At 50.7% G+C, this 25,326-nt stretch overlaps 1 protein-coding gene across 4 annotated transcripts in view; it reads right to left on the bottom strand.

The window, feature by feature from the left end:
• The window catches only part of LOC144888885 (germ cell nuclear acidic protein-like), a 155,678-nt gene that overhangs the window by 42,861 nt on the left and 87,491 nt on the right, over positions 1–25,326 (bottom strand). For all 4 annotated transcript variants that reach the window (XM_078768541.1, XM_078768540.1, XM_078768542.1 and 1 more), the window contains 2 exons: positions 21,135–21,596; positions 13,913–14,141 (listed from right to left, as the gene is read on the bottom strand). In XM_078768541.1, the coding sequence (XP_078624667.1) occupies positions 13,913–14,141; positions 21,135–21,596 (691 nt within the window). The remainder of the gene's footprint in view (positions 1–13,912; positions 14,142–21,134; positions 21,597–25,326) is intronic.

Below are 25,326 nucleotides of genomic sequence, written 5' to 3'. Positions count from 1 at the left end.
TTTCTGGTAGTTTTTCAATATGGCAGCCTATCAGCCACACATGGTTCTTTTTCTGGTTGCTCTTCTTGAAGTACTTGCACTCGCCATCATAAGTGAAACAAACCGAAATAATTTCTGTATAGTGCTGATTAGCAGATTAGCAGGGGCCATGTGACAGTGGTAAAAGTTTTCAAAATGAAATGAAATTTTACCCAATTCGTTTTCTCTACAGGTGTAATAAAAAAATGGAAAAGCACTTTCGAAAAGTTAATGTTTACATTTGAGGACCACCCTAATATATATATATATATATATATATATATATATATATATATATATATATATATATATATGTATATATATGTATATATATATTTATATATTATATATATATATATATATATATATATATATATATAGATATAAAAAAACCACCTTTAGAGGCCATTTTTCCCCGCAAAGCGGGGGTTGGCCTTTTTCGGGAACCGTGGTTGTTGTTGTTTTTCGGTCCCCTTTTTGAAGCAATGTTTTACGGCCGGATGCCCTTCCTGACGCCAACCCTTTTTGCCGCCTTTAACGACAAGCAGGGAATTACCAGTGAACTGGTACTCAATTAGCCGACCTCGGAAGGATGACAGGCTGAGTCAACCCCCCTGGTGTTGATTCAGCGATTGACCGGGATTCGAACCCAGGATCCTAGGATCCTAAGCCGGCACCCTAGCCACTAGCCCAACACCAGGGTTATCTATATCTATATCTATATATATAGATATAGATATAGATATATAGATTGGACCCCGATTAAATTAAATATTGGACCCCGATTCGAGCGGTTCTATTCGTACCACGCTTAGTCAATGAGGAAATCACGAGAACGATCAAATGGAAGGAAGAACACAGCTTTAATTATTATTCCCACACGTATGTACAATGATCGGTAGACGCAGAGACACAGAGCAGCACTTAAACAGTGTTATCCTTATTCCCCAGACTCGGGCCCGTCACACTCACACAGAGATGGCAGGCAGGTTGATGTGCAGGCCAAACGCATCGACGTGGTCGTCCAGGAACGGCCCCGTCTGGCTCTCCACAGTCCCAGCACGTCCCGCGAAGAAGGCAGGCAGGCGGTGGAAGGATCCTCGTAGCGCGTCTCCCGAACAAAAGGCAGCAGATGAGGTAGGAAGGAAAATACGCGTCTCTCAGCGCGGCTGGCGGTTACACAGCGCGTTATCACTCGCGTAACTCAATGCACTCTATGCGGCTCGGCTTCAAGCTCAACCGAGCGTTACTTTCATACGAGCGCGTATCCGGGTTCATGCGCGTCTTTCTCCACTCAATGCCAACTCAGTCCTCTTACTGCTCTCTTCAATCCAGCTGCTCGCGAGTCCTCTTGGGGGCTTTGCGCAACGGCTTATATTGATATGCCCCGAACCTTCTCGAACCTTCCAACCACGCCCTGTGACGCAGTGCTGCCGTCACACCCTCCGAGCCCTGATTGGCGGCTCGCACTTACCGTCAGCTCCTCTGCCGCCCTCATTCGGCCCCGCCCCGACCCACCTAGGCCTGCCTCGTGTTAATTCGCACCAAAATAATCAAAGGCAGCACGAAGAGGCATGAGGCTAGGGAGGCGGGATCAGTCAATGGAAGTAGGAGTAGGACCTATTCTCCTTACTCTACTCAACGCAGAACGAACATAGGAAAAGGACTAAGCTCACAAATACTAAGAGATAACTACACTATCGCGAGACTGCATGTTGCTTGTGTGACTAACTATGAGGGGGAAATTTAACCTTTATTAAACAAACTGTTACCAAAACTCAAAACCGCAACAATATATATATATATTGTTGCGGAAATGAGGATTGTGTTTTTTTGATTGTGTTGTATTGTATTGTAAATTGTTATGAATTATTGTTTAGTCTGAGCCCTCCTTGCTCCAGTGTGTATAAAGGTCAAAGGGCATTCCGGTAGTTAATTCCATAAAGCATACATTGAAGGACACTATAATACCCTTGTTCAGTAGTTTATTTCCTTATTATGTGTATCAGGGTAAGGCCTTGTCTTCCATTAAAATGACACTCCATTGCACCAAGTGAAATAGATAGATTCCTTTCATTCCCCATTCCCACTCCCAAAACTTCCATTGCCAAGCCTCAATTTCCAGCTACATCCCCTCCAAGTCTCCATTGCCAACTGCACTGGGCAGTTTGCCAGTTTGTTACAGCTGTGGGTTGTTTTCGCTCCAAAACCACCATTGAACATGTGCTCGGGTCGGGGAAGAAAGGCGTGCCCGCCCGTCGTCATCAAGGGCGGAGCCAGAGGGTCGCGCGACCAACCAGGGCCGAAGTGAGCACACCGATGGGCGTGTCCTGAAGGCCGGCGGCTTAATCGCCGGAGGCGCTATAAAGGCGCGCGCGCAAGAAGTTGGAGAGAGCTGAGTTGTGTGGTTTTGGTCAGAGGTGAGTTGTGTGGTTTTGGTCAGAGCGGGGGTTGGTCGTCAGAGGTGGTCAGTGGTTGCGTTGAGTTGTCGGTGGTGAGGAGTGATTGGACTAAGCAAGAGAGAAAGAGTCCTGGAGTTAGTGAGAGAGGGAGAGAGAACCCGTCACGCCAGACCCCCCACCAGCAGCGTTGGCTTGGCTCCACCAAGCAGCTCCGACACCGTTACCCCGCGCACACGACAGGATCGGTGGCATCGGCGGCCGTCGAGGTCCAGCCCGACGTCCCGTGCGGGATCAAGCTCCAGCCAGCTCCGGACCTTCCTCTCCCTCCAGCCATCCACCTCCCGCCAGTCCTGCCTTTCCATCCTTTTGGTGTACGTGAGTTTGTTCTGTTTGTTTTGTCCCTGGGTAATTAATTAAGACTGCATAGACAAGCTAGCGATTTTCACTGTGTCCTTCTGGTCCGTCCTTCTGTCTACATTATTTTCTTATCTTTCCTTCTCCTTGGTTTCTTTGAGCCTGTAAATAGTAATAAATAGTAATCGTATTTCAAACCTTTTTGCCTTCGTCTTCCTCTTCTTCACATCCGTGTCGTCTTTGTCTTTTCCCTCATTGAATAGCTGTGGCGTGATCTGGCCAACGTTCAGGGGATCGGGTGAGTCGGGAAAAACTGTTCGGCCGCGGCACCTCCGCTCGGCAAACAACATCTTATCCGCGGACCGTAGCAATATATATATATATATATATATATATATATATATATATATATATATATATATATATATATATATACATATATATATATATATATATTGTTGTGGTTTTGCGTGACCCCGTTCCCTTACCAAGGGGAGATTAAGCCCCTTGTTCTCCTTGGGTCTTCGCAACCGCGAGACGAGTCGCCACTTCCGGTCAGACGCGGGACAGGGTTTCGGGACACTTTTCACACGTACCTAAGTACCCACGCCGCCGCGGAAGCGGGGATCAAGTCTCGCACGAACCACACATAATTTGAGTACACCCGAGCGGATTGCGTACCACGTGGTCCGTGCAGTTACCTTGTTATTGGAACCCGATCAGAGCGATATAATTCGTACCATGCTTAGTCAATGATGGAGAGACAAAAGCGATCGAATCAAAGAAATAACAGGTTTAATAATTATTATTTACAATGATTGGTAGAAGAAGCAGAGACACAGGGCAGATCTTAGTCAGTCTTAACTTATTTCCCAGACAATGGGCCCATTCACATTCACAAGGGGATGAAGGAAGGATTGTTCATGCGCTGAACACGCCGGCTTTGGTCGTTCAGGAACAGCTCACCCAGCGTGGCTCTCTGGCGGTCGCCGCACGTCCGCCGATGAAGGCAGGGAGGCAGGCGGGCGGGAGAATCCTCGCGGCGCGTATCTCGAACAAAGAATGAATGAATGAATGAATGAATGATCGTTTTAAGGCCATTTTCCCCGCTAGAGCGGGGGTTAGCCTTGCGGGCCCCATGACAATCATGGTTCCCTGTTTGAGGCAATGTTTTTATGGCCGGATGCCCTTCCTGACGCCAACCCTTGGTCACGCTCTTACGATGCGCAGGGATACGGTGTACCGATTCTAAATCGGGGTACACACCGTGATCATTCATCCCAGCAAGCTGGTACTCAATTTGCCGACCTCGGAAGGATGACAGGCTGAGTCAACGGCCGCGGCTGAGCTCTCAAGTTATAAACCTATTAGTGACTATGACCTTTGACCTCTTGACTCCAAAATCGAATCAGTTAATCTTTACCTCATTATACATACCTGTACCAAGTTTGACCTAGATCCCTTCAGCTGGTCTCAAGTTATCGCGGTAACGAAAACCAATCACGGATGGACGCACGGACGGACAGATGCATGGATGGACAACCCGAAAACATAATGCCTCTGGTGACTTCGACGGCGGAGGCATAAAAAGGGAAAGGATGCAAAGCTTGAGGTCCGTTCATTAAAAAAATTAAAAAAAAAATCCAATTATGAATTCAGTTTTATAAAGAAGACGTCATGGGTCACATGTCCGATCAAAGTGGGGCAGTTTGGAACCCGGTTATAACTATCCACAGTTTTAAAGTGGCCCGTCATAGGTGGCCCGTCATAGGTGGCCCGTATAGTTTGATTGTTGTTGTTTACAAGGTTAAAGATAGTTTGTTTATGATTGAAATTGTTTGCAAGGTAAATGATAGTTTGTTTATGATGGGTACCATATTTATTATTAACCGCACTTTTTTAATCGGCAAAAACGTTTAAAAATATGGGTGCGATTAATACACAGGTATAGCAAAATAAATAAATAAATAAAGTATACCAAGTCGAGGCTCATGTAAGAGCTAACACATAAAATATATAATAATGGGAGTAGGAGACAAGAAGGGGAGAGATAGGGAAGCACAACAACAGTGGACAACACGACATCAGGAGATCTGTGGAAGGGAGAGGGCTGGGGTGGGGTACATGGGATAAACAAGATGGACATGACGAGGACTTTCAGGAAAGTAAACAGGGAATTTGAAGGAGGTGGATTTGGGGTATATCAGCGGGGGTAGAAAAGATCAAGGTTTTGGATGGGGGAAGATAAGAGATGGTGGTGAACAGCTGTTTTGAACACCTGGAGGGAGGAGTGGGATTGAAGAGAGTGTGGGAGTTTGTTGGAGACGCGGGAGAAAAGAGGAATGAAAGAGTGAAGATCTTAAAAACAATCAACGCTGAATTTAAATTATATTCCAATTGTCATGCATATACCAGTAGATCTATATTGTACATATCAGGGAACGTTTCGAGCTTTCACAATTATGTAAAACTATGCAAGTACAAGCGATCGCAGTTTGTATGTTTTTACCCGTGGAGTCACGCACCATAACCCCGACATGTCATCACGCTCTTGTAAATTCTGATTGATTGACAAACAGGAGTGAGGAATGATCGATGGTAATACCACCGTGGTCTCCAGGGCCGGGTTTACAAAGGCTCCGATGGAGTCTCGAAGCGAAGCCCACAATCAGAAAGGCCCATAATGACCAAGATATATATATATATATATATATTTTTAAGTGTACACATTGCGATACGTTTAAATAAAGAATATCTATAAAATTTAATGCTACTTTTAAAAAACATACGACTCAAATTGAGAAAAAAAACATACTGCTGTGGCGGACATGAAAGCTCACTGGCGTGATGGCATCATTCCGCGCACCAAGTGGGCGGCGGCCACGCCCGAGGGGTAGGCGTGGCCTCGGGATATACACGGGGCACACAGCCCCGAGCACGGCAGTGCTACAGTAGGGCTCTTTCAATAAAGACTCTTTTAATTCACCGCGTTGTCCGCTTCCTCCTTGGTAAGCAAGTAGCGCGCGTAGCACCGCGCTTCATTTGGTGACCTCGACGTTGGATCAGCCATCGCTGACCATCCGTACATGCTATAGCAATGGCAATCAACGCGGTAAAGCTGCCTGAGTTCTGGGAGGCACACGCCGAGCTCTGGTTCGTGCAAGCCGAAGCCCAGTTTCAGCTTCGGCGCATCACGGGCGACGCGACGCGATACTACCACGTCGTCGCCGCCCTCGGGCCCGGCACAGCCGCCCGGGTCGTATCTGTCCTGAGGAACCCGCCGGACGACCACAGGTACGAGGCGATCAAGCGTCTCCTCCTCGCCACGTTCGGCCTCATGGAGGACGCACGAGCCGACCGCGTCCTGGACCTCCCCGAGCTCGGCGACACACAACCGTCGGTCCGAATGGACCATATGTTGTCGCTGCTGGGCGACGGAACCCCAGATTTTCTATTCCGAGTGCTATTTCGACGCCAGCTGCCGGCACGAGTACGTCTCGCGTTGGCCGGTTCCATGATAACGGAACCCCGAGCTGTCGCTGCCGAGGCCGACAAGTTCTTCGCGGCTTTGGACACGCGGGTGAGTTTCGGTGCGGCTGTCGCGGCTCCCGGGGCTGCGCGCCCCTACTCCGAGCCCGAAACTGCTGTGGGTGACCACCCCTACTACGCGACGCACCGCTTGGCCGCTGAACCTCCTGCGGCTGACCACCCCTACTACGCGACGCACCGCGTGGCCGCTGAACCTCCTGCGGGTGACCACCCCTACTCCGAGGGGCGCCTCGTGGCGGCCGCCACGCCACGCCCACCTCCGCGGAAAAAACCGCAAGCCTGGTGCCGGTTTCACACCAAGTTCGGCCACAAGGCTCGGCAGTGTCGCCCGCCGTGCTCATTCGGCAGGTCGGGAAACGCCCGGCCCGGCCCTCGGTAGTGGCACTGAGCGCCGACCATTCAAACAGCCTACTGTTCATAACGGACACCTTGTCTGGGCGCCGTTACCTGTGCGACACGGGAGCGCAGGTGAGTGTCGTTCCCACCGGTACATCCGACAAGCAAACCGCGGGCCGGGGCCCCGCGCTGCTTGCTGCCAACGGTACGTCCATACGCACATACGGAAAACGCTGCCTCTCTCTGCGGTTCGGAGGGCAGGTTTTCCGGTGGTCGTTCGTCACTGCCGACGTGCCCATGGCATTGCTTGGCGCGGACTTCCTGTGTGCAAATGGGCTGTTGGTGGACGTAAAGCACAGAAGGCTCGTCCAGGCCGAGACGTTCAGCTCGCTCGCTTGTGCGCTGCCCGGCTAGTTGAGCAGCTCCCGGAGCGGCTTGCTGAGCGGCTTGCTGAGCGGTTCAGTTCCGGCCAGGTTGATCTGTACGCTTCCGGCAGCGGACGAATTCACCCGCCTCCTCGCCGGCTTCCCGGGCCTCATGCGGCCCACCTTCTCGGCGGGGGCCGTCAAGCACGGGGTGGAACACCACATCCCCACCGCCGGGCCACCGGTCTACGCCCGGGCACGCCGCCTCGAGCCGACGAAGCTCGCGATAGCTGAAGCGGAGTTCGCTACGCTGGAGCGGCTCGGCATTGTGCGGCGCTCCGAGAGTGCTTGGGCGTCGCCGCTCCACATCGTGCCAAAGCCCGGCAGGGGATGGCGACCGTGCGGGGACTACCGGCGCGTCAACGACACCACCACCCCCGACCGCTACCCCGTCCCCCACATTCAGGACTTCTCCGCCCGGTTGGCGGGCATGTCCTTCTTTTCAAAGGTGGACCTCATACGCGGCTACCATCAGGCCCCCGTCAGGCCGGAGGACATCCCGAAGATGGCCGTCATCACGCCATTCGGACTTTTCGAATTTCTTCGGATGCCCTTCGGGTTGAAAAATGCGGGTCAGGCGTTTCAGCGACTAATGGACAGCATCTTGCGTGACTTGGATTTTGTGTACGTCTACCTGGACGACATCCGCGTCGCCAGCGCGTCCCGCGAAGAGCACCTCCACCATCTCCGCACGCTCTTCGAACGCCTGTGCCAGCATGGCCTCATCGTGAACCCCGCCAAGTGCCGGTTCGGTGTCGCCGACATCGACTTTTTGGGGCACCGCGTCACCAGGCACGGGGCCGTCCCCCTGCCGGCCAAGGTGGAGGTGGTGAAGGGGTTTCCGTGCCCCAGCACGATCAAGGGGCTCCAGGAGTTCCTGGGCATGGTAAACTTTTACCATCGGTTCCTGCCCCGCATCGCCCAGCTCCTGCGCCCCCTGCACGAGGCCCTCCGAGGGAAGCCGGGCAAAGGTGACGTTACCTGGACCGAGCAGATGGACGCGGCGTTCGCGGGCGCGAAGCTCGCATTGGCTGACACCACCATGCTCGCGCACCCGGCGCCCGATGCACCGATCGCCCTCACCACCGACGCCTCGGACTACGCGGTGCACGAGCAATGGGTGCGTGGTGCCTGGCAACCGCTGGCATTCTTCAGCCGGCAGCTTCGCCCGCCCGAACGCCGTTATAGTACCTTCGACCGCGAGTTGCTCGGGCTTCACCTGGCGGTCAGGCACTTCCGCCTTCTGTTCGAGGGCCGTGCGTTCATGGCCTTCGTCGACCACAAGCCACTGGTCTTCGCGATGGGCAAGGTCGCCGAGCCGTGGTCGGCCCGGCAGCAGCGTCACCTCTCGGCCATGTCCGAATATACGACGGACATCCGGCACGTCGCGGGGAAGGACAACCCGGTGGCGGATTGCCTTTCCCGGTCCGTCGCCCACGCAGTCCACCTCGGCATCAACTATGCCCGGATGGCGGCGGACCAGGCCGCCGACCCCGGCGTCCAAGCCTTGCAGACCGCCATCACGGGCCTCCGCGTTGCACAGGTGCCGTTCGACGGCACGGGCACGGCCCTCTTGTGCGACGTCTCCCTCGGGCGGCCTCGCCCCATCGTGCCTGCGGGCTGGCAGCGCCAGGTTTTTGATGCCATCCACGGCCTGTCCCACCCGGGCACGAAGGCCTCCCAGAGGTTGGTCGCCGACAAGTTTGTCTGGCATGGCCTCCGGAAGGCGGTCCGCGGCTGGACCAGGACGTGCCTCACGTGCCAGCGCGCGAAGGTGCACCGACACACCCGGGCCCCATTGGCCCCGTTTACAGTGCCGGAACGTAGGTTCGACCACGTTCACGTGGACCTGGTGGGACCTCTGCCCTCCTCGCGGGGTTTCACCCATGTTCTCACGATGGTGGACCGCACCACCCGGTGGCTGGAGGCCGTGCCTTTGGCGGCGATGACGGCGGCGGACGTCGTGCAGGCGTTCATCGCCACCTGGGTTGCCCGGTTCGGCGCCCCCTCGGACATCTCGCCCGACCGCGGCCCCCAGTTCACCTCGGAGCTCTGGGGGGCGGTCGCGCGGGGCCTCGCGCTCCAGCTGCACCGAACCACGGCCTACCACCCCCAGGCCAACGGCCTGTGCGAGCGGTTCCACCGCTCGTTGAAGGCCGCGCTCCGGGCCACCCTCCGCGACGGCGGCTGGGTCGACAGGCTCCCCTGGGTCCTGCTGGGCCTCCGGACGGCGCCCAAGGACGACCTGCGCGCATCCGCGGCGGAGTTGGTCTTCGGACAACCGCTGCGGGTGCCGGGCGAGTTCCTCCCCGACCCCACGGCACCATGGTCCGCGGCGCAGGAGCGCTCCGCGCTGCAGGAGACCGCCCGGAGGTTCGCCCCGGTGCCGACGGTGCACCACGGGCACCCACCTATGCACGTCGCCCCGGAGCTTCGCACCGCGGAGTACGTCTTCGTCCGGCACGACGCCCACCGGACACCACTGCGGCCCCCGTACGACGGGCCTTTCCGCGTGCTGGAGACCGGGGTGAAACATTTCACCTTGGACATCGGCGGTACTCCCGACCGCGTCTCCGTGGACCGCCTCAAGCCGGCCCACCTCGACGTGGACCACCCACCGCCGGTGGCTCGGCCCCCGTGTCGGGGCCACCCCCCTGCGGACGGACCCCCGGCACCGCCCGGCCCCGCCGGCATGCCGCCCCCCGGCCCCGCACCCATCCCGGGTGCAGCCGGAGGCATTCCAGCGGGCATCCCTGCACCCCGGACGCCGCCAGTCGCCAGAGGGCGCTTCGGCCGGGTCATCTGTTTGCCCCGCAAACTGACCCTCCAGGTGCGCGGAATTCTGGGGGGGCGCGTGTGGCGGACACGAAAGCTCACTGGCATGATGGCATCATTCCGCGCACCAAGTGGGCGGCGGCCACGCCCGAGGGGTAGGCGTGGCCTCGGGATATGCACGGGGCACACAGCCCCGAGCACGGCAGTGCTACAGTAGGGCTCTTTCGATAAAGACTCTTTTAATTCACCGCGTTGTCCGCTTCCTCCTTGGTAAGCAAGTAGCGCGCGTAGCACCGCGCTTCACTGCCATTTACTGGTGTGTGACGTTACCACACTGTTAATGGCGTACATTTCAGTCCCGGTACGATAAGCTTGGAAGTCATCCGTTTCTGTATGAATGGTGTATGGGCGAAACTTCCCTCAATTTGTTCACGGATTTAAGGGTGTCAGCGAGAATAATGATGTGTTCAAAACATGATGTAACATCGTCAAAATGGCCAAGACAGACTATCGGCTTTGATGAAGTGGAGGAGGGTAAACTAAAGACCCGAAGATCCCAAACCAGCAACCTTAACCGTTAAGCCAACACCAGGCTTGGTGTTGCAATACTCAAAGCCGTTTCTCCACCTGGCCAAGTTGCCGTCTGTGGTCGCACCTTGCAAATCGCCAGGTAATTACAATCTCTGTTTTAAGGGGAAAATACAAGGTAGACCATGTATCACAGTAAGACAGGTGGTTGTGGGACTGTGGGAGGGTGGCAATGGGGTTTCTCATGAAAATGGACAATGAGGAATTGAGTTCTTCACAAAAACAGCAACACGACCTGTGGAACCGGGGAGGGATCTGTTAAAATGGCAGAGAGAATGATCATCCAGGTCGGCAAACAGAGTCCCGCGGTGACTCCCTCCCAAATGGCCTTACAAAGGTCGACAGGGACAAGATTCATCGTGGAGGTCAGGTCGACTCAACATTTGCCGGGCCCCAGAGAGGGGATGCGGAAACATCGACCGGACCGCCCCATCATGATCACCTTTAAGAACCTGAACTAGCACGTGGTCCTTCCTCAGAGAGGCTCGGACCTGCACATGGAAACTTTGCAGGAGTGTTACATGGGCCCCAGGCAACCGTATCACGACTTGGCCTTTCAGCCATGCTCCGGGACAGCGATCACCTCAACCTTGGGGCCTTCTGAGATCTAGCTGTTTAATCATGTGGTCATGCATTCTGGCAGCCAGAAGATTGGCTTGCCAATCACAATGTACACACCATCTGGGGTAGCAAGGTCCCACTCTGCTGAAACTCTGGGGTCGACTCTGAGTGACTTCATTTAAGAAGTAACCAGTTTAAAGTAACCAATAACAACACAAACAAATTATATTTGACAAGAAAACAATACCAATCATAAACAAACCATCTTTAACCTCAAAAACAATACTAATCAAACAATCCTAATAACTAGTAGAGATACATTCAAAGTAGACCGCCCCAATGCCAAATAAACAAGCATTCTGAGTATTGCGCTGCAATATATGTCCCCTACCGGCAGTCTGTCGTCCGGAAAACTGTTGGGGAAATTAAAAAGGGTTATTCACCCACAGGTTCTGAATCGTTCCCAATCGCTAGTTACCTCAGGACGGGCTCACCTGTGATTCACACTCGGGACTTCGATTTGTACACCTTGCAGACAGGTCAGCAGAAGCACGAGAAAATAAGTTGTTGAAAAAGAACCTTTCGAGTTGCTAAATATCAGTAATTTATTATATTTTCCGGTTCACGATCAATGATCGATGTGTATATATATATATATGTTGCTCGGCTTGGCTCCGCCCCTCCCGAAAGCGCGCGGTGTGTCGCGCTGTTGACGTTCGCGAGACGAGGCTGAGGGCACGCGGTGCGGCTTGAGGAGAACTCTAGAATAAACAAGACATATCCATTTTAAAAAAATATTTTCGTTTAATTGACGATATCTGCCAAACCACGTGCACTATCGCAAATTCCAAAAGCACATTTTTGTAGACTGACATGCTGAACAGATCTGTGAAGTTTCCCCTTGATTGGATCAAAAATGAGGGAGGAGCTCGGTTTTAAAGGTTCATGCTTAAAAACGTCATAACTCTGAAACCATGTGACGCATGACGTCATGCTCGCTGACTTTTTTGTTCGTCATGGGTATGCGATTTTGCCTGCAAAGTTTGGCCTCGATCTGTTCAGCCGTTGCAAAGAAAAAGGGGTTTTCGTGTTTTCACGAAAAACAATATGGCGGCCGAACCACGTGACCTGTGATGTCATAATTACCATTAAAATATTCCACAGACCGAGTCGCCCCTACGGTGAAAATTTGATCTCAATCGGTCCAATTATTGCAGAGAAAATCTTTTTTAAAGGAAATTAAAACTTAAAATGGCACTGAGTTAAGGATCATCAAAATTATCAGATTTATCAAAGTTCAAAGTGCCATAACTTTGTCATAAATTATCGAAACGTCGTGAATTTCGAACTTGATCTGTAACTTATCATGAGGAAATCACGTACCAAGTTTGAAAACATTAGCATTAAGTGTTTCGAAAAAAAGTCCGGAAAACTGTTCTTTGCGTGACGGACTGATGGACTGACCTACTGACAGACTGACTGACAGACTGACAGACTGACAGACGGAGGGACGGCGTGCAAACCGATAGTCCCCTCCGGTGTACACCGGTAGGGGACTAATAAATAACATATCCTCCAGCGGGCGACATCGCCAGGGTGTTTTCAGTGCCCCGCGATGCCATGGTGCAGCACATGGAGACAGAATTGGGAGGGAGCGGTGTACAATAATTGATCAACAACAACAACATAAAAGGCCATTTTCCCTGCTAGAGCGGGGGTTAGCCTTGCGGTCCCCAAGACAATCTTCTCCACTTTGCCCTATTTTCTGCATCTCTCATTGTTAACCCCCTTGCCCGCATTTCTTCTTCCACCATCTTTAGCCAAGTCTTTCTCGGTCTTCCCCGTCTTCTACTTCCTTCTACATTCATTTCCATCACTCTTCTCAACCAGTCACTTTCATCCTTCCTCAACACATGACCAAACCATCTCAACCTGTTCCTCTTCACAGCATCAATCACAGGCTCTATTCCCATCATCTTTCGCAATTCATCATTTGTCTTCCTCTCTCTCAACGATACTCCGCACATCCGTCGAACCATTCGCATTTCCACCCTTTCCAACCTTCGTTGCTGCTCTACGTTCATTACCCATGTCTCGCTCCCATAACTCATAACACTTCTCACACATGCAGCTAACACCTTTTCCTTCAGCTTCAACGACACTCCCCTCATCATCAGCACGCCACAATAATTGATCAATGAACTTATTAACTGCATCATTAAAATAGGTGAATAATAATCGTAAAATAATTAATTTCTTAATCAATTGGCTAATAGCAAACCGAAACCACCACTGCTTCATCCGTATCTAACTTTTTTTTTTAAAATTAGATAATTAATACAAAAAAGAATTAATTAATCGATTAATCAATAAATCAAAAACAAATATCAGTTTCCAAGCTCAAAATGTGCCTGAGATATTGGCCAGATGAGAAAGAAAATTAACAAGCAATTCATAAAGCGATAATAATTAAGTATTTGATCAATTAATTTATGAATAAAAAAATACGGTTTTTGCCAAAACACTTCCTCACTATTGCGCTGAAATTTCAGCTTCCTAGCTCAAAGGATAGCTGAGATATCGCCCAGACAAACAAACAAACAAACAAACAAACAAGAAAACAAATGGAGTGAAAACCAGGTATGCCCTTTTGGCGTGCGTCATCGCCGGGCCCCCTTCGGCGCCCAATGATGACGTTGTGCATCGTCTGGAGATGTAATAAGGAGAGGCGGGGTACAATAAAGAAACTATTGTTAACCTCGTAAACAATCAGGTTCATGAACAAATGAACTCGAACCTTTGCAACAATGCAATCATCACTCTCATCCGAGGCTTGATTTGTATTTCCTTAAAACAGGGATTTTAATTACCTGGCTATTTGCAAGGCATGAGTGTTCCTCTCACCTTCCAGTACGATCATCTTGAGAGGCCCCAGAAACCATGGGTTTGAATTCCGTCGCCACATCACTCGCAGGTCTTGTCCCTTTGTTATCGCGACCGGGTTTCTTCTGTGCAGGTGTCGAATGGGGTCGAGTCGGGAGAGTGACGGGACACCTGGGTGCCACCGCGAGAGGCCCGCGCTCGTCTCGTTGCACCGGTTGTTTGCGTGGCAGAAGTCTGGACGATTCTTTGTCTAAGGGTAAACGAGCACAGAGATGAAAAGGAAAACCGTGGCTGGCAAAAAAAACTGAGGAAGTGAATCCGCATACAGAAGAGCATGGTGTCGTGGAAGTGTTGTGAGACTCAAGACTCCAATGATGTCACAGGTTTACAAAAGATCACAACTTTATTAACTGGTTGTTCACATCATTCCAATACCAAATAACTACCGTTTAACTCAATGGACCATGTAACTCTATCCGCATAGTCCCTATTTCGTGGCTGATGTCTTCTCTGCAGCGCCGTACTCGTGGTACGCGTTCATTCCGTCAGGCAGGGCTTCTGAGGATGAGTGCTCCTGAGTCAAGGAGATGTTCACTCTTTTATGGGCACCGCAGTATTAATCCTTCCTCCGCTAATCCTAATCCGTTCTCCGCAAACGTTACTCGGTCGCCTCACTGGCACCAGCTCGCTCCCCTCCTGCTGCGAGTTCCATTTACCAAACAATAGGGGGGTGCTCCAGCCTGGGGCTGTGACCAGGTGGACAAGAGATTACCATATTGGTGCACATTCCTGACATTCATTTACGAAATCGTCTATCTGCTTCGTTACCAGTCCCAATCAATGAGTTACCAGTCCCAATCAATGAGTTACATTTCCACAATGGCATTGATGTTTTTGTGAGAGGCAAGCAAGGATAGGTGGGAGTCGGCAATTAGTGAGGCAAGGAAAGATAGCTGGGAGTAGGCAATTAGTGAGGGCAAGGAAGGATAGCTGGGAGTAGGCAATTAGTGAGGGCAAGGAAGGATAGGTGGGAGTAGGCAATTAGTGAGGGCAAGCAAGGATAGCTGGGAGTCAGCAATTAGTGAAGCAAGGAAGGATAGCTGGGAGTCGGCAATTAGTGAGGGCAAGCAAGGATAGCTGGGAGTCGGCAATTAGTGAGGGCAAGCAAGGATAGCTGGGAGTCGGCAATTAGTGAGGGCAAGGAAGGATAGCTGGGATTAGGCAATTAGTGAGGGCAAGGAAGGATAGGTGGGAGTAGGCAATTAGTGAGGGCAAGCAAGGATAGCTGGGAGTCTGCAATTAGTGAGGGCAAGGAAGGATAGGTGGGAGTAGGCAATTAGTGAGGGCAAGCAAGGATAGCTGGGAGTCGGCAATTAGTGAGGCAAGGAAGGATAGCTGGGAGTCGGCAATTAGTGAGGGCAAGCAAGGATAGCTGGGAGTCGGCAATAAGTGAGGGCAAGCAAGGATAGCTGGGAGTCGGCAATTAGTGAGGGCAAGGAATGATAGGTGGGAGAAGGCAATTAGTGAGGGTAAGGAACGATAGCTGGGAGTAGGCAATTAGTGAGGGCAAGGAAGAATAGGTGGGAGTAGGAAATTAGTGAGGCAAGGAAGGATAGGTGGGAGTAGGCAATTAGTGAGGGCAAGCAAGGATAGGTGGGAGTAGGCGATTAGTGAGGGTAAGGAACGATAGCTGGGAGTAGGCAATTAGTGAGGGCAAGGAAGAATAGGTGGGAGTAGGCAATTAGTGAGGCAAGGAAGGATAGCTGGGAGTAGGCGATTAGTGAGGGTAAGGAACGATAGCTGGGAGTAGGCAATTAGTGAGGGCAAGCAAGGATAGCTGGGAGTAGGCAACTAGTGAGGGCAAGCAAGGATAGCTGGGAGTCTGCAATTAGTGAGGGCAAGGAAGGATAGCTGGGAGTAGGCAATTAGTGAGGGCAAGCAAGGATAGCTGGGAGTAGGCAATTAGTGAGGGCAAGCAAGGATAGCTGGGAGTAGGCGATTAGTGAGGGCAAGCAAGGATAGCTGGGAGTAGGCGATTAGTGAGGGTAAGGAACGATAGCTGGGAGTAGGCAATTAGTGAGGCAAGCAAGGATAGCTGGGAGTAGGCAATTAGTGAGGCAAGCAAGGATACCTGGGAGTAGGAAATTAGTGAGGGCAAGCAAGGATAGCTGGGAGTAGGCAATTAGTGAGGGCAAGCAAGGATAGCTGGGAGTAGGCGATTAGTGAGGGCAAGCAAGGATAGCTGGGAGTAGGCGATTAGTGAGGGCAAGCAAGGATAGCTGGGAGTAGGCAGTTAGTGAGGGCAAGCAAGGATAGCTGGGAGTAGGCGATTAGGGAGGGCAAGGAAGGATAGCTTGGAGTAGGTGATTAGTGAGGGTAAGGAACGATAGCTGGGAGTAGGCAATTCGTGAGGCCAAGGAAGAATAGGTGGGAGTAGGCAATTAGTGAGGGCAAGCAAGGATAGCTGGGAGTAGGCAATTAGTGAGGGCAAGCAAGGATAGGTGCGAGTAGGCAATTAGTGAGGGTAAGGAAGGATAGGTGCGAGAAGGCAATTAGTGAGGGTAAGGAAGGATAGGTGCAAGTAGGCAATTAGTGAGGGTAAGGAAGGATAGGTGCATGTAGGCAATTAGTGAGGGTAAGGAAGGATAGGTGCACATAGGCAATTAGTGAGGGCAAGGAAGGATAGGTGCACATAGGCAATTCGTAAAGGCAAGGAAGGATAGGTGCACGTAGGCAATTAGTGAGGGTAAGGAAGGATAGGTGCGCATAGGCAATTAGTGAGGGTAAGGAAGGATATGTGCACATAGGCAATTAGTGAGGGAAAGGACGGATAGGTGGGAGTAGGCAATTAGTGAGGCAAGGAAGGATAGCTGGGAGTCGGCGATTAGTGAGGGTAAGGAACGATAGCTGGGAGTAGGCAATTAGTGAGGGCAAGGAAGAATAGGTGGGAGTACGCAATTAGTGAGGGCAAGGAAGGATAGCTGGGAGTAGTCAATTAGTGAGGGTAAGAAAGGATAGGTGCGAGTAGGCAATTAGTGAGGGTAAGGAAGGATAGGTGCATGTAGGCAATTAGTGAGGGTAAGGAAGGATAGGTGCATGTAGGCAATTAGTGAGGGCAAGGAAGGATACGTGCGCGTAGGCAATTAGTGAGGGTAAGGAAGGATAGGTGCGAGTAGGCAATTAGTGAGGGTAAGGAAGGATAGGTGCACATAGGCAATTCGTGAGGGCAAGGAAGGATAGGTGTGCGTAAGCAATTAATGAGGGCAAGGAAGGATAGGTGCGAGTAGGCAATTAGTGAGGGTAAGGAAGGATAGGTGCGAGTCGGCAATTCGTGAGGGCAAGGAAGGATAGGTGCGAGTAGGCAATTAGTGAGGGTAAGGAATGATAGGTGCGAGTAGGCAATTAAGGAGTGTAAGGAATGATAGGTGCGAGTAGGCAATTAGTGAGGGTAAGGAAGGATAGGTGCGCATAGGCAATTCGTGAGGGCAAGGAAGGATAGGTGCGCATAAGCAATTAATGAGGGCAAGGAAGGATAGGTGCGAGTAGGCAATTAGTGAGGGTAAGGAAGGATAGGTGCGAGTCGGCAATTAGTGAGGGCAAGGAAGGATAGGTGCGAGTAGGCAATTAGGGAGGGTAAGGAATGATAGGTGCGAGTAGGCAATGAGTGATGGTAAGGAATGATAGGTGCGAGTAGGCAATTATGGAGGGTAAGGAATGATAGGTGCGAGTAGGCAATTAGGGAGGGCAAGGAAGGATAGGTGCGAGTAGGCAATTAGTGAGGGTAAGGAATGATAGGTGCGAGTAGGCCACATAAGAGGTTCAAGCAAATTCTAAAATAACACCATTTTGTGCTTGTAATATGGAAATGAAGCTTTTTGGGAAATAAGAACAGTTTGTTGTTGTTTTTTAACCGTTAAATAATGCCAAGAGAGTAATTTCCTTTTCATCTGGACATATTTATTGATCACAAGCTTCAAATATGAAACAACACCCAACAACAACAACAACAACAACAACATCCCTGAAAATGTCTGCTGCTCTTCTTCTGCTCCAATCGGCTCATCTGATCATGTGCTTGTTAAAGTGGACATCTCTCTGACCATTCTCAGAGAGCCTCCTCAGCGTCGATGAGTCTGGCATTTCACTCAGGCCAAATGGCACGGTCTTCACGCAGCCATCAATCATCTGGACTGGTCTCCCATCTCTACCGCCTATGACATCAACTCATCCTGGGAATTCTTCCAAAGTAAATTGCTCTCTCTCATGCACAGATTTATCCCATCTCGTCTTCAGTTGTCATACCCTTCCTCCCGTCCATGGTACACGGAATCTTGTGGTGAGGCTATTGCCCAGAAACAACTTGCTTTCGTCTCCTGGAAAGCAAATCCAACGGAAGGAAATCTCATTTCCTTTCACAAAGCCCGAAACAAGTGTGTGTCCACCCTCAGGAGAGCCAGGAAACAATATCTCTCCGTTCTCAGGACCGAACTCTCTTATCTGTCTCCCTCTTCCAAATCCTGGTGGCGTCTGGTCAAATCTCTTTCTGGTGTTTGTTCCCCCTCCATCCCCTCCATCCCCTCCCTCACCTCAAATGGCCACACGGCTGACTCCGCACGTGAAAAAGCTGAAAGCCTCAACTCTGTGTTTGCCTCTAAATCTTGTGTCCCAAACCCATCCCTCTCTGTACCCACCGTACCCAGTCGTACCCAGCTGCTCCTGGACTCTGTGTCCTTTCCTCCTGACAAGGTGGAAAAGTTTCTGTCAACCCTCGACTCTGATTCTGCAACTGGACCTGACGGCATCAGCCCACGGGTCCTAAAATCCTGTTCTTCCGCTCTTTCACTCCCTCTCTCTGTTCTCTTCACCCTCTCTTTTGCTCAAGGTCATCTGCCATCTGCTTAGAAATCTGCCAACATCACCGCTTTGCACAAAAAAGGTGCAAAAACAGATCCCAGCAAATACAGACCAATCAGCCTTCTCCCAATTATCAGCAAAGTCATGGAATCCATCATTGCTTCAGATATGAAATCTTTCCTCTTCTTCAATGGCTTGATCTCTGATCATCAATTTGGTTTCAGACCTGGTCACTCTACTCTGGACATGCTGCTTCTGCTTTCTCAACAATGGATGGAGGTCCTCAATGCCAAACAGGAAATTAGAGCTGTCTCCCTTGACATATCACGTGCCTTTGATATGGTCTGGCACCCCGCTCTGCTCACCAAACTCTCCTCCTATGGTATCCATGGAAATCTCCATGCATGGCTTGCAGACTTCCTCTCTGATTGCAGTCAATGTGTGGCGCTGAATGGAATTCTCTCATCTCCCCTTCCTGTTCAGGCTGGAGTTCCCCAAGACAGTGTTCTGGGCCCTGTGCTTTTTCTGGTCTTCATCAATGATCTCTCTGATTCTCTTGAAAATCCTCTCTATCTCTTTGCTGATGACTCTACTCTCTGTCGCTCCATTCTTCATCCCTCAGATCGGCAGTCTGCAGCCTCCTCACTTTCTGCAGACTTGGACAAAATCACAGACTGGGCAAACAAGTGGAACATGTCTTTCAATCCTGACAAATCTCACACTCTTACGATGTCTCTCTGAAAAGACCGACTGGACAACCCTCCCATCCACTTTCTGAATAATCCTCTCCAAGAAGTTCTGTCACTCAAGCTTTTGGGTCTCACTATCTGCCATGGTCTTTCCTGGGAAAACCACATTTCAAATCTGGCCTCCAAAGCCAGTCGCCGACTGGGCATCCTCCGTCGTGCGAAGTCCTTCCTTGGCACACCTGAGCTTCTCACCACTTATAAGGCTTTCATCCGCAGCTCAATGGAATACTGCTCTCCACTCTGGGCTGGTGCTCCTGCCTCACACCTAGCTCGTCTTCACGCTGTTGAAACCAAAGCATTCAGAATCATTGGAATCTCCCGCGATGAAGCTAACTCCAAGGGCCTCTCACTCACTCACCGCAGGCAGGTTGGTGGTCTTTCCGTCTACCGACTCCTCTCTGTCCTTGCCCCCCCCCCCCCCCCCCCCCCAGCTCTCTCTGGGCTCTGTCCCGCAAATATTCCTACAGGTCGCACAAGATCTGCCTGCAACCCTCTTATGGTTAAACTGCCAAAATCAAGACTCTCTGCTCACCTTCACTCCTTCATTCCTCTTTTCTCTCCCCTCTGGAACAAACTCCCTCACTCTCTTCAATCCCACTCCACCCTCCAGGTCTTTAAAACAGCTGTTCACCACCATCTCTTATCTTCCCCCATCCAAAACCTTGATCTTTTCTACCCCCGCTAATTTCACCCCAATTCCATTTTTTTGAAATACCAACTTCTGACCTGGAAGTCCTTAGTGTCCTTGTGTTTTATACTTCTCCCACCCCCCCCCCCCTTCCCACGCCTCCTCCCCCCAAGCCCTCTCCCTCCCACACATCTCCCTGCTCTCAAATGTTGTGTATGTGTGCTTCCCCTTCTCTCCCCATCTTGTCTTCCGCTCCCTCTTTTTATATATTGTGTTTGTCTGGTTGATTTGTTTGTGAAGTAAATGTTAGCTCTTTCACGAGCCTCGATTCAGTATACAAAAAACAAAAAACAAAAACCCAGGCATTTTAAGGCCATTTTCCCTGCTAGAGTGGGGGTTAGCCTTGCGGTCCCCAGGACAATCTTCTCCATTTTGCCCTATTTTCTGCATCTCCCCTTGATAACCCCCTTGCCCGCATTTCGTCTTCCACCATCTTTAGCCAAGCCTTTCTCGGTCTTCCCTGTCCTCTACTTCCTTCTCCATTAATTTCCATCACTCTTCTCAACCAGTCACTTTCATCCTTCCTCAACACATGACCAAACTATCTCAAACTGTTTCTCTTCACAGCATCCATCACAGGCTCTATTCCCATCATCTTTCGCAAGTCATCATTTGTCTTCCTCTCTCTCAACGATACTCCACACATCCACCGAACCATTCGCATTTCCACCCTTTCCAGCCTTCGTTGCTGCTCTACGTTCATTACGCATGTCTCGCTCCCATAAATCATAACACTTCTCACACATGCAGCATGCACCTTTCCCTTCAGCTTCAACGACACTCCCCTCAGCACGCCACTCAGTTCCCGAAACTTCTTCCATGCACATCTCACTTGAGCAACCGTTGCCGAGTCTAGAGTGAGATGTGCATGGAAGAAGTTTTGGGAAACTTCCCCCCAATGTCTCCCATAATCCTCAGCTTAAAGCATAACCCCATTATCTTGATGACTTACCTTTGTTTTTTGATGCACCCATGGTGGGTTTCGTGCCACCATTCCCTGCTGCCTGGGAAGAGACCAGGCAGCCAGAGACGGACTGGTCACCGGGTTTACGATTGCTGCCCATGGAGCCTCTGATGCGCGACAGCAAACTCTCAAACTCCCCGTCAGAAGAGCTGTCGGACAATACCAAGATCGGAGACTCGTATCTCGCCCCGATACTTGGCGGACACTGAATCCGAGCTCTCGAGGAGGGCTCCATGGTTGCAAGCATGGCGTTAGAACGTGATGAAACGTGGGGTCGTGCGACCTGAGTTGGTGTTCCTCGGGAGGTCGGAAACAATGGAGAACCTCCTTCATGGCTGGGCAGTATCTTGTTTCTGTTCAAAACCGGATGTGGAGGACCTTTCAAAACTGGCGAATCACTGTCTGGTAGTGGCCGAGAAAGCAAGCATGAGATTCCTCTCGATTCAACACCTGCCAATAATGAAGGGGCAGAGCAGGTTGGGGAGGGTTATATTCACACAGATTATGGGTTTTAAAAAAACGTTAATATCCAGCTTATACATGTCCCAGCGTACACCCAACCCCACTCACACACAAGCGACTCTCTCACAGCGGCACGCACCAATATTTGAGGTCTCCGTTCTAATATTACCCATCACACCAACATTTGAGGTCTCCGTTCTAATATTACCCATCACACCAACATTTGAGGTCTCCGTTCTAATATTACCCATCGCACCAACATGTGAGGTCTCCGTTCTAATAATACCCATCGCACCAACATTTGAGGTCTCCGTTCTAATATTACCCATCTGTACATTCAGGTTACAATTGAACTCCAGACATTAAGTTTAACAGAAGTGTTCCTCTTGCAGTTCCACTCCGATCCATGTTTCTCTCCTGATCATTCTCTCTGCCATTTTGACAGATCCCTCCCCGGTTCCGCAGGTCGTGTTGCTGTTTTTGTGAATAACTCGGTTCCTCATTGTCCATTTTCATCAGAAACCCCTCGTCACCCTCTCATCAACCACCTGTTTTACTGTGATACATGGCATCGCAAGCATAAACCACAGAATCAACACACGATACACACTCACAGGGCTAACCGCAAACTGCAAGGGTACAACTTTTGGACAACACCGATAATCACTTTTTACAACTTACAAACAGTTCATCCAGACTACCATCAATTATACCAGCCCAACCCTGGCCACCACTCATTAAGAACATAACACACAAAAACTTCAAAAAACACAAAACAAAGCTCTCAGGATCAGGTTGCACAAGATTTAAACAAAGGCCACGTGCATGCTGAAACAAAAGCACTTGCAATAGTAATCCATCGAAATACGAATGGGACTCCATTCATCACGTCCGCAGCTCAACGTCCCTCGCACACATCATTCCATGACCACGCATCCTCCACCCCGACGTCCACAGCTCAACGTCCCTCTCACACATGTCACTCTATGACCACGCATCCTCCATCCCGACGTCCACAGCTCCACATCCCCCTCACACATGTCACTCTATGACCACGCATCCTCCACCCCGACGTCCACAGCTCCACGTCCCTCTCACACGTCACTCTATGACCACGCATCCTCCACCCCGACGTCCGCAGCTCAAGGTCCCTCTCACACATCACTCTATGACCACGCATCCTCCACCCCGACGTCCACAACTCAACGTCCCTCTGACACATGTCACTCTATGACCACGCATCCTCCACTCTGACGTCTGTAGCTTAACGTCCCTCTCACACATCACTCTATGACCACGCATCCTCCACCCCGACGTCCGCAGCTCAAAATCCCTCTCACACATCACTCTATGACCACGCATCCTCCACCCCGACGTCCACAGCTCAACGTCCCTCTCACACATCACTCTATGACCAGGCATCCTCCACCCCGACGTCCGCAGCTCAATGTCCCTCTCACACATGTCACTCTATGACCACGCATCCTCCACTCCGACATCCGCAGCTCAACGTCCCTCTCACACATGTCACTCACTCTATGACCACGCATCCTCCACCCTGACGTCCACAGCTCAACGTCCCTCTCACACATCACTCTATGACCACGCATCCTCCACCCCGACTTCCGCAGCTCAACTTCCCTCTCACACATGTCACTCTATGACCACGCATCCTCCACCCTGACGTCCACAGCTCAACGTCCCTCTCACACATCACTCTATGACCACGCATCCTCCACCCCGACATCCGCAGCTCAACGTCCCTCTCACACATGTCACTCTATGACCACACATCCTCCATCCCGACTACATGAAACGTACAACCGCTCATCATTACTATCATGTCCTCCTACCTCACACCAAACACCTCCATGTGTCATATTCACAACTATCTCTGATCTCAGTCCACAGAACATCGTCCCTCAACCAACATCCCCTTAAAATTCACTCTTCTGAAGAAACATTTAGTCGTGAAATGAGAGACTTCAGTGTGGGCACCACACAGCCCTCATGCAATATCAACATCGGTTCCAACATACACTAAACCGAACATGTCCCCTCTGTCTATCCTCCGCACATATGACTAGCTGTCCCGCCCTGGTCGAACACAGACACCTCTTCAACACCGGATCTCTGGGAGCATCCAGAAGACGCTGCTGGATAATTGAGCGGTGCTAGTGTTTTTTCTTCATGAGGGAATGAAACTACAACAACTGCAACGGCACTCGGTAGAGCGTCTCGCCTCGCACACTCATTCTAAGCAAAAAGAATCGTTAACTAAACACGCTACGAAACACTAACTAAACTACTGTTATGGCTAATACATCCGTATCATCCATGCACCCGATTACATCACATGCATTGCCATTATCCATAGATTTAATGATTGATTATTAGGATATTTAACGACCACATTTGTGCACATCAAGGCTAAATTGTGTCAATGAAGGTGAATATGAAAACATTTTAAAACCATATTCCCCATGGCTAATAGATCATATGTGTGACAAGTTTCACATCGATCTGTTAAGAGGATCTGAAAAAGTTTGTTTTTTATTTTTATTTCAATATGGCCACCAGGCCACTTGACCGATGTTGTTCTCCTCCTTTTCCCTTTACAAGGGGTGAGGTCCGATGGCACCAAGCTTCTGCCCTGCCTTGACCATGATACACCTCCACTTCTCTCTGTCCTCGGCCAACTCTCTCCATCCTCCAACCACCTCCACCTCCACCTCACTGATATCCCTCCTCACACGATCCTCCCATCTCAACTGCGGTCCAACTCTTTGCCTCCGACCTTGTTCGCTCAACCTAACCGCTCTCATTGCCATTCTCTATTCCCCCATCCGCATTAAATGTCCAGCCCATCTCAACCGACATTTCACTAATCTCCCCATCAAGCTAACCTGCACAACAATCTCCTCCCTCAGTTAATCCATTCTCCTTCTATCCACCCTCTTCACTCCCACAATCCTCCTGACCCAATTGTTCTCGCAAATCTGCACCCTCTGTTGTTGCCTCTGTCAGTGCCACCATCTTCAGACCATAAAGGTAGGCCGGCATTATGCACGACATCAGAACCTTTCCTTTCAATCTCCCAGATATCTTTCTGTCTGCCATTAAACCCTCCACCCTCCTCCATGCATTTGCACCCAACCGAATCCTCCTCTGCCTCTGACTTAACATTCGCGGTCACTGTTCCACCCAGTACTCAAACCTATTTCCTTGTCTGATGTCCTTCCACTCCAACCTGATATTCATTTAATTTCTCTGCTGCCCAAACCACATCACTTCTGTCTGCTCCATACTCGTTTTCAGCCCATGTTTCTCAAATGCCTCTTCCACCCACTCCCTCCCCTCAATACATGCCCCCCCCCCCACCTCCACATGCAATATCCTCCCCAGAATACCTTTCATGTTTACCTTCCTGCTTACCAGCTCAATCACCATGATAAACAGGAGTCGGCTGAGAGCTTCCCTGCCTCAAATCGATATTCACATTGATCTCCGACATCCCAGGACCAACTCTTTCCTTCGTTCCCTTGTACATCCCTTCCACCAACCCAACTTCTACCTACTGCACTCCCATCCATCTCATTGCCGCCATCACCATCTCTCTCGGGACAGGCAGTGTCATAGGCCTTCTCCAGATCCACAAATCCCAATACCATTTCACCTTGCACCTCCAACCTCTTCATCCACCTGACTCCAACTTCTC

This window comes from Myxine glutinosa, chromosome 14 (genome assembly GCF_964187855.1).
Source record: "Myxine glutinosa chromosome 14, kmMyxGlut1.1, whole genome shotgun sequence".
Classification (NCBI taxonomy): domain Eukaryota; kingdom Metazoa; phylum Chordata; class Myxini; order Myxiniformes; family Myxinidae; genus Myxine; species Myxine glutinosa.
This window is presented reverse-complemented; position numbering and strand designations above follow the sequence as displayed.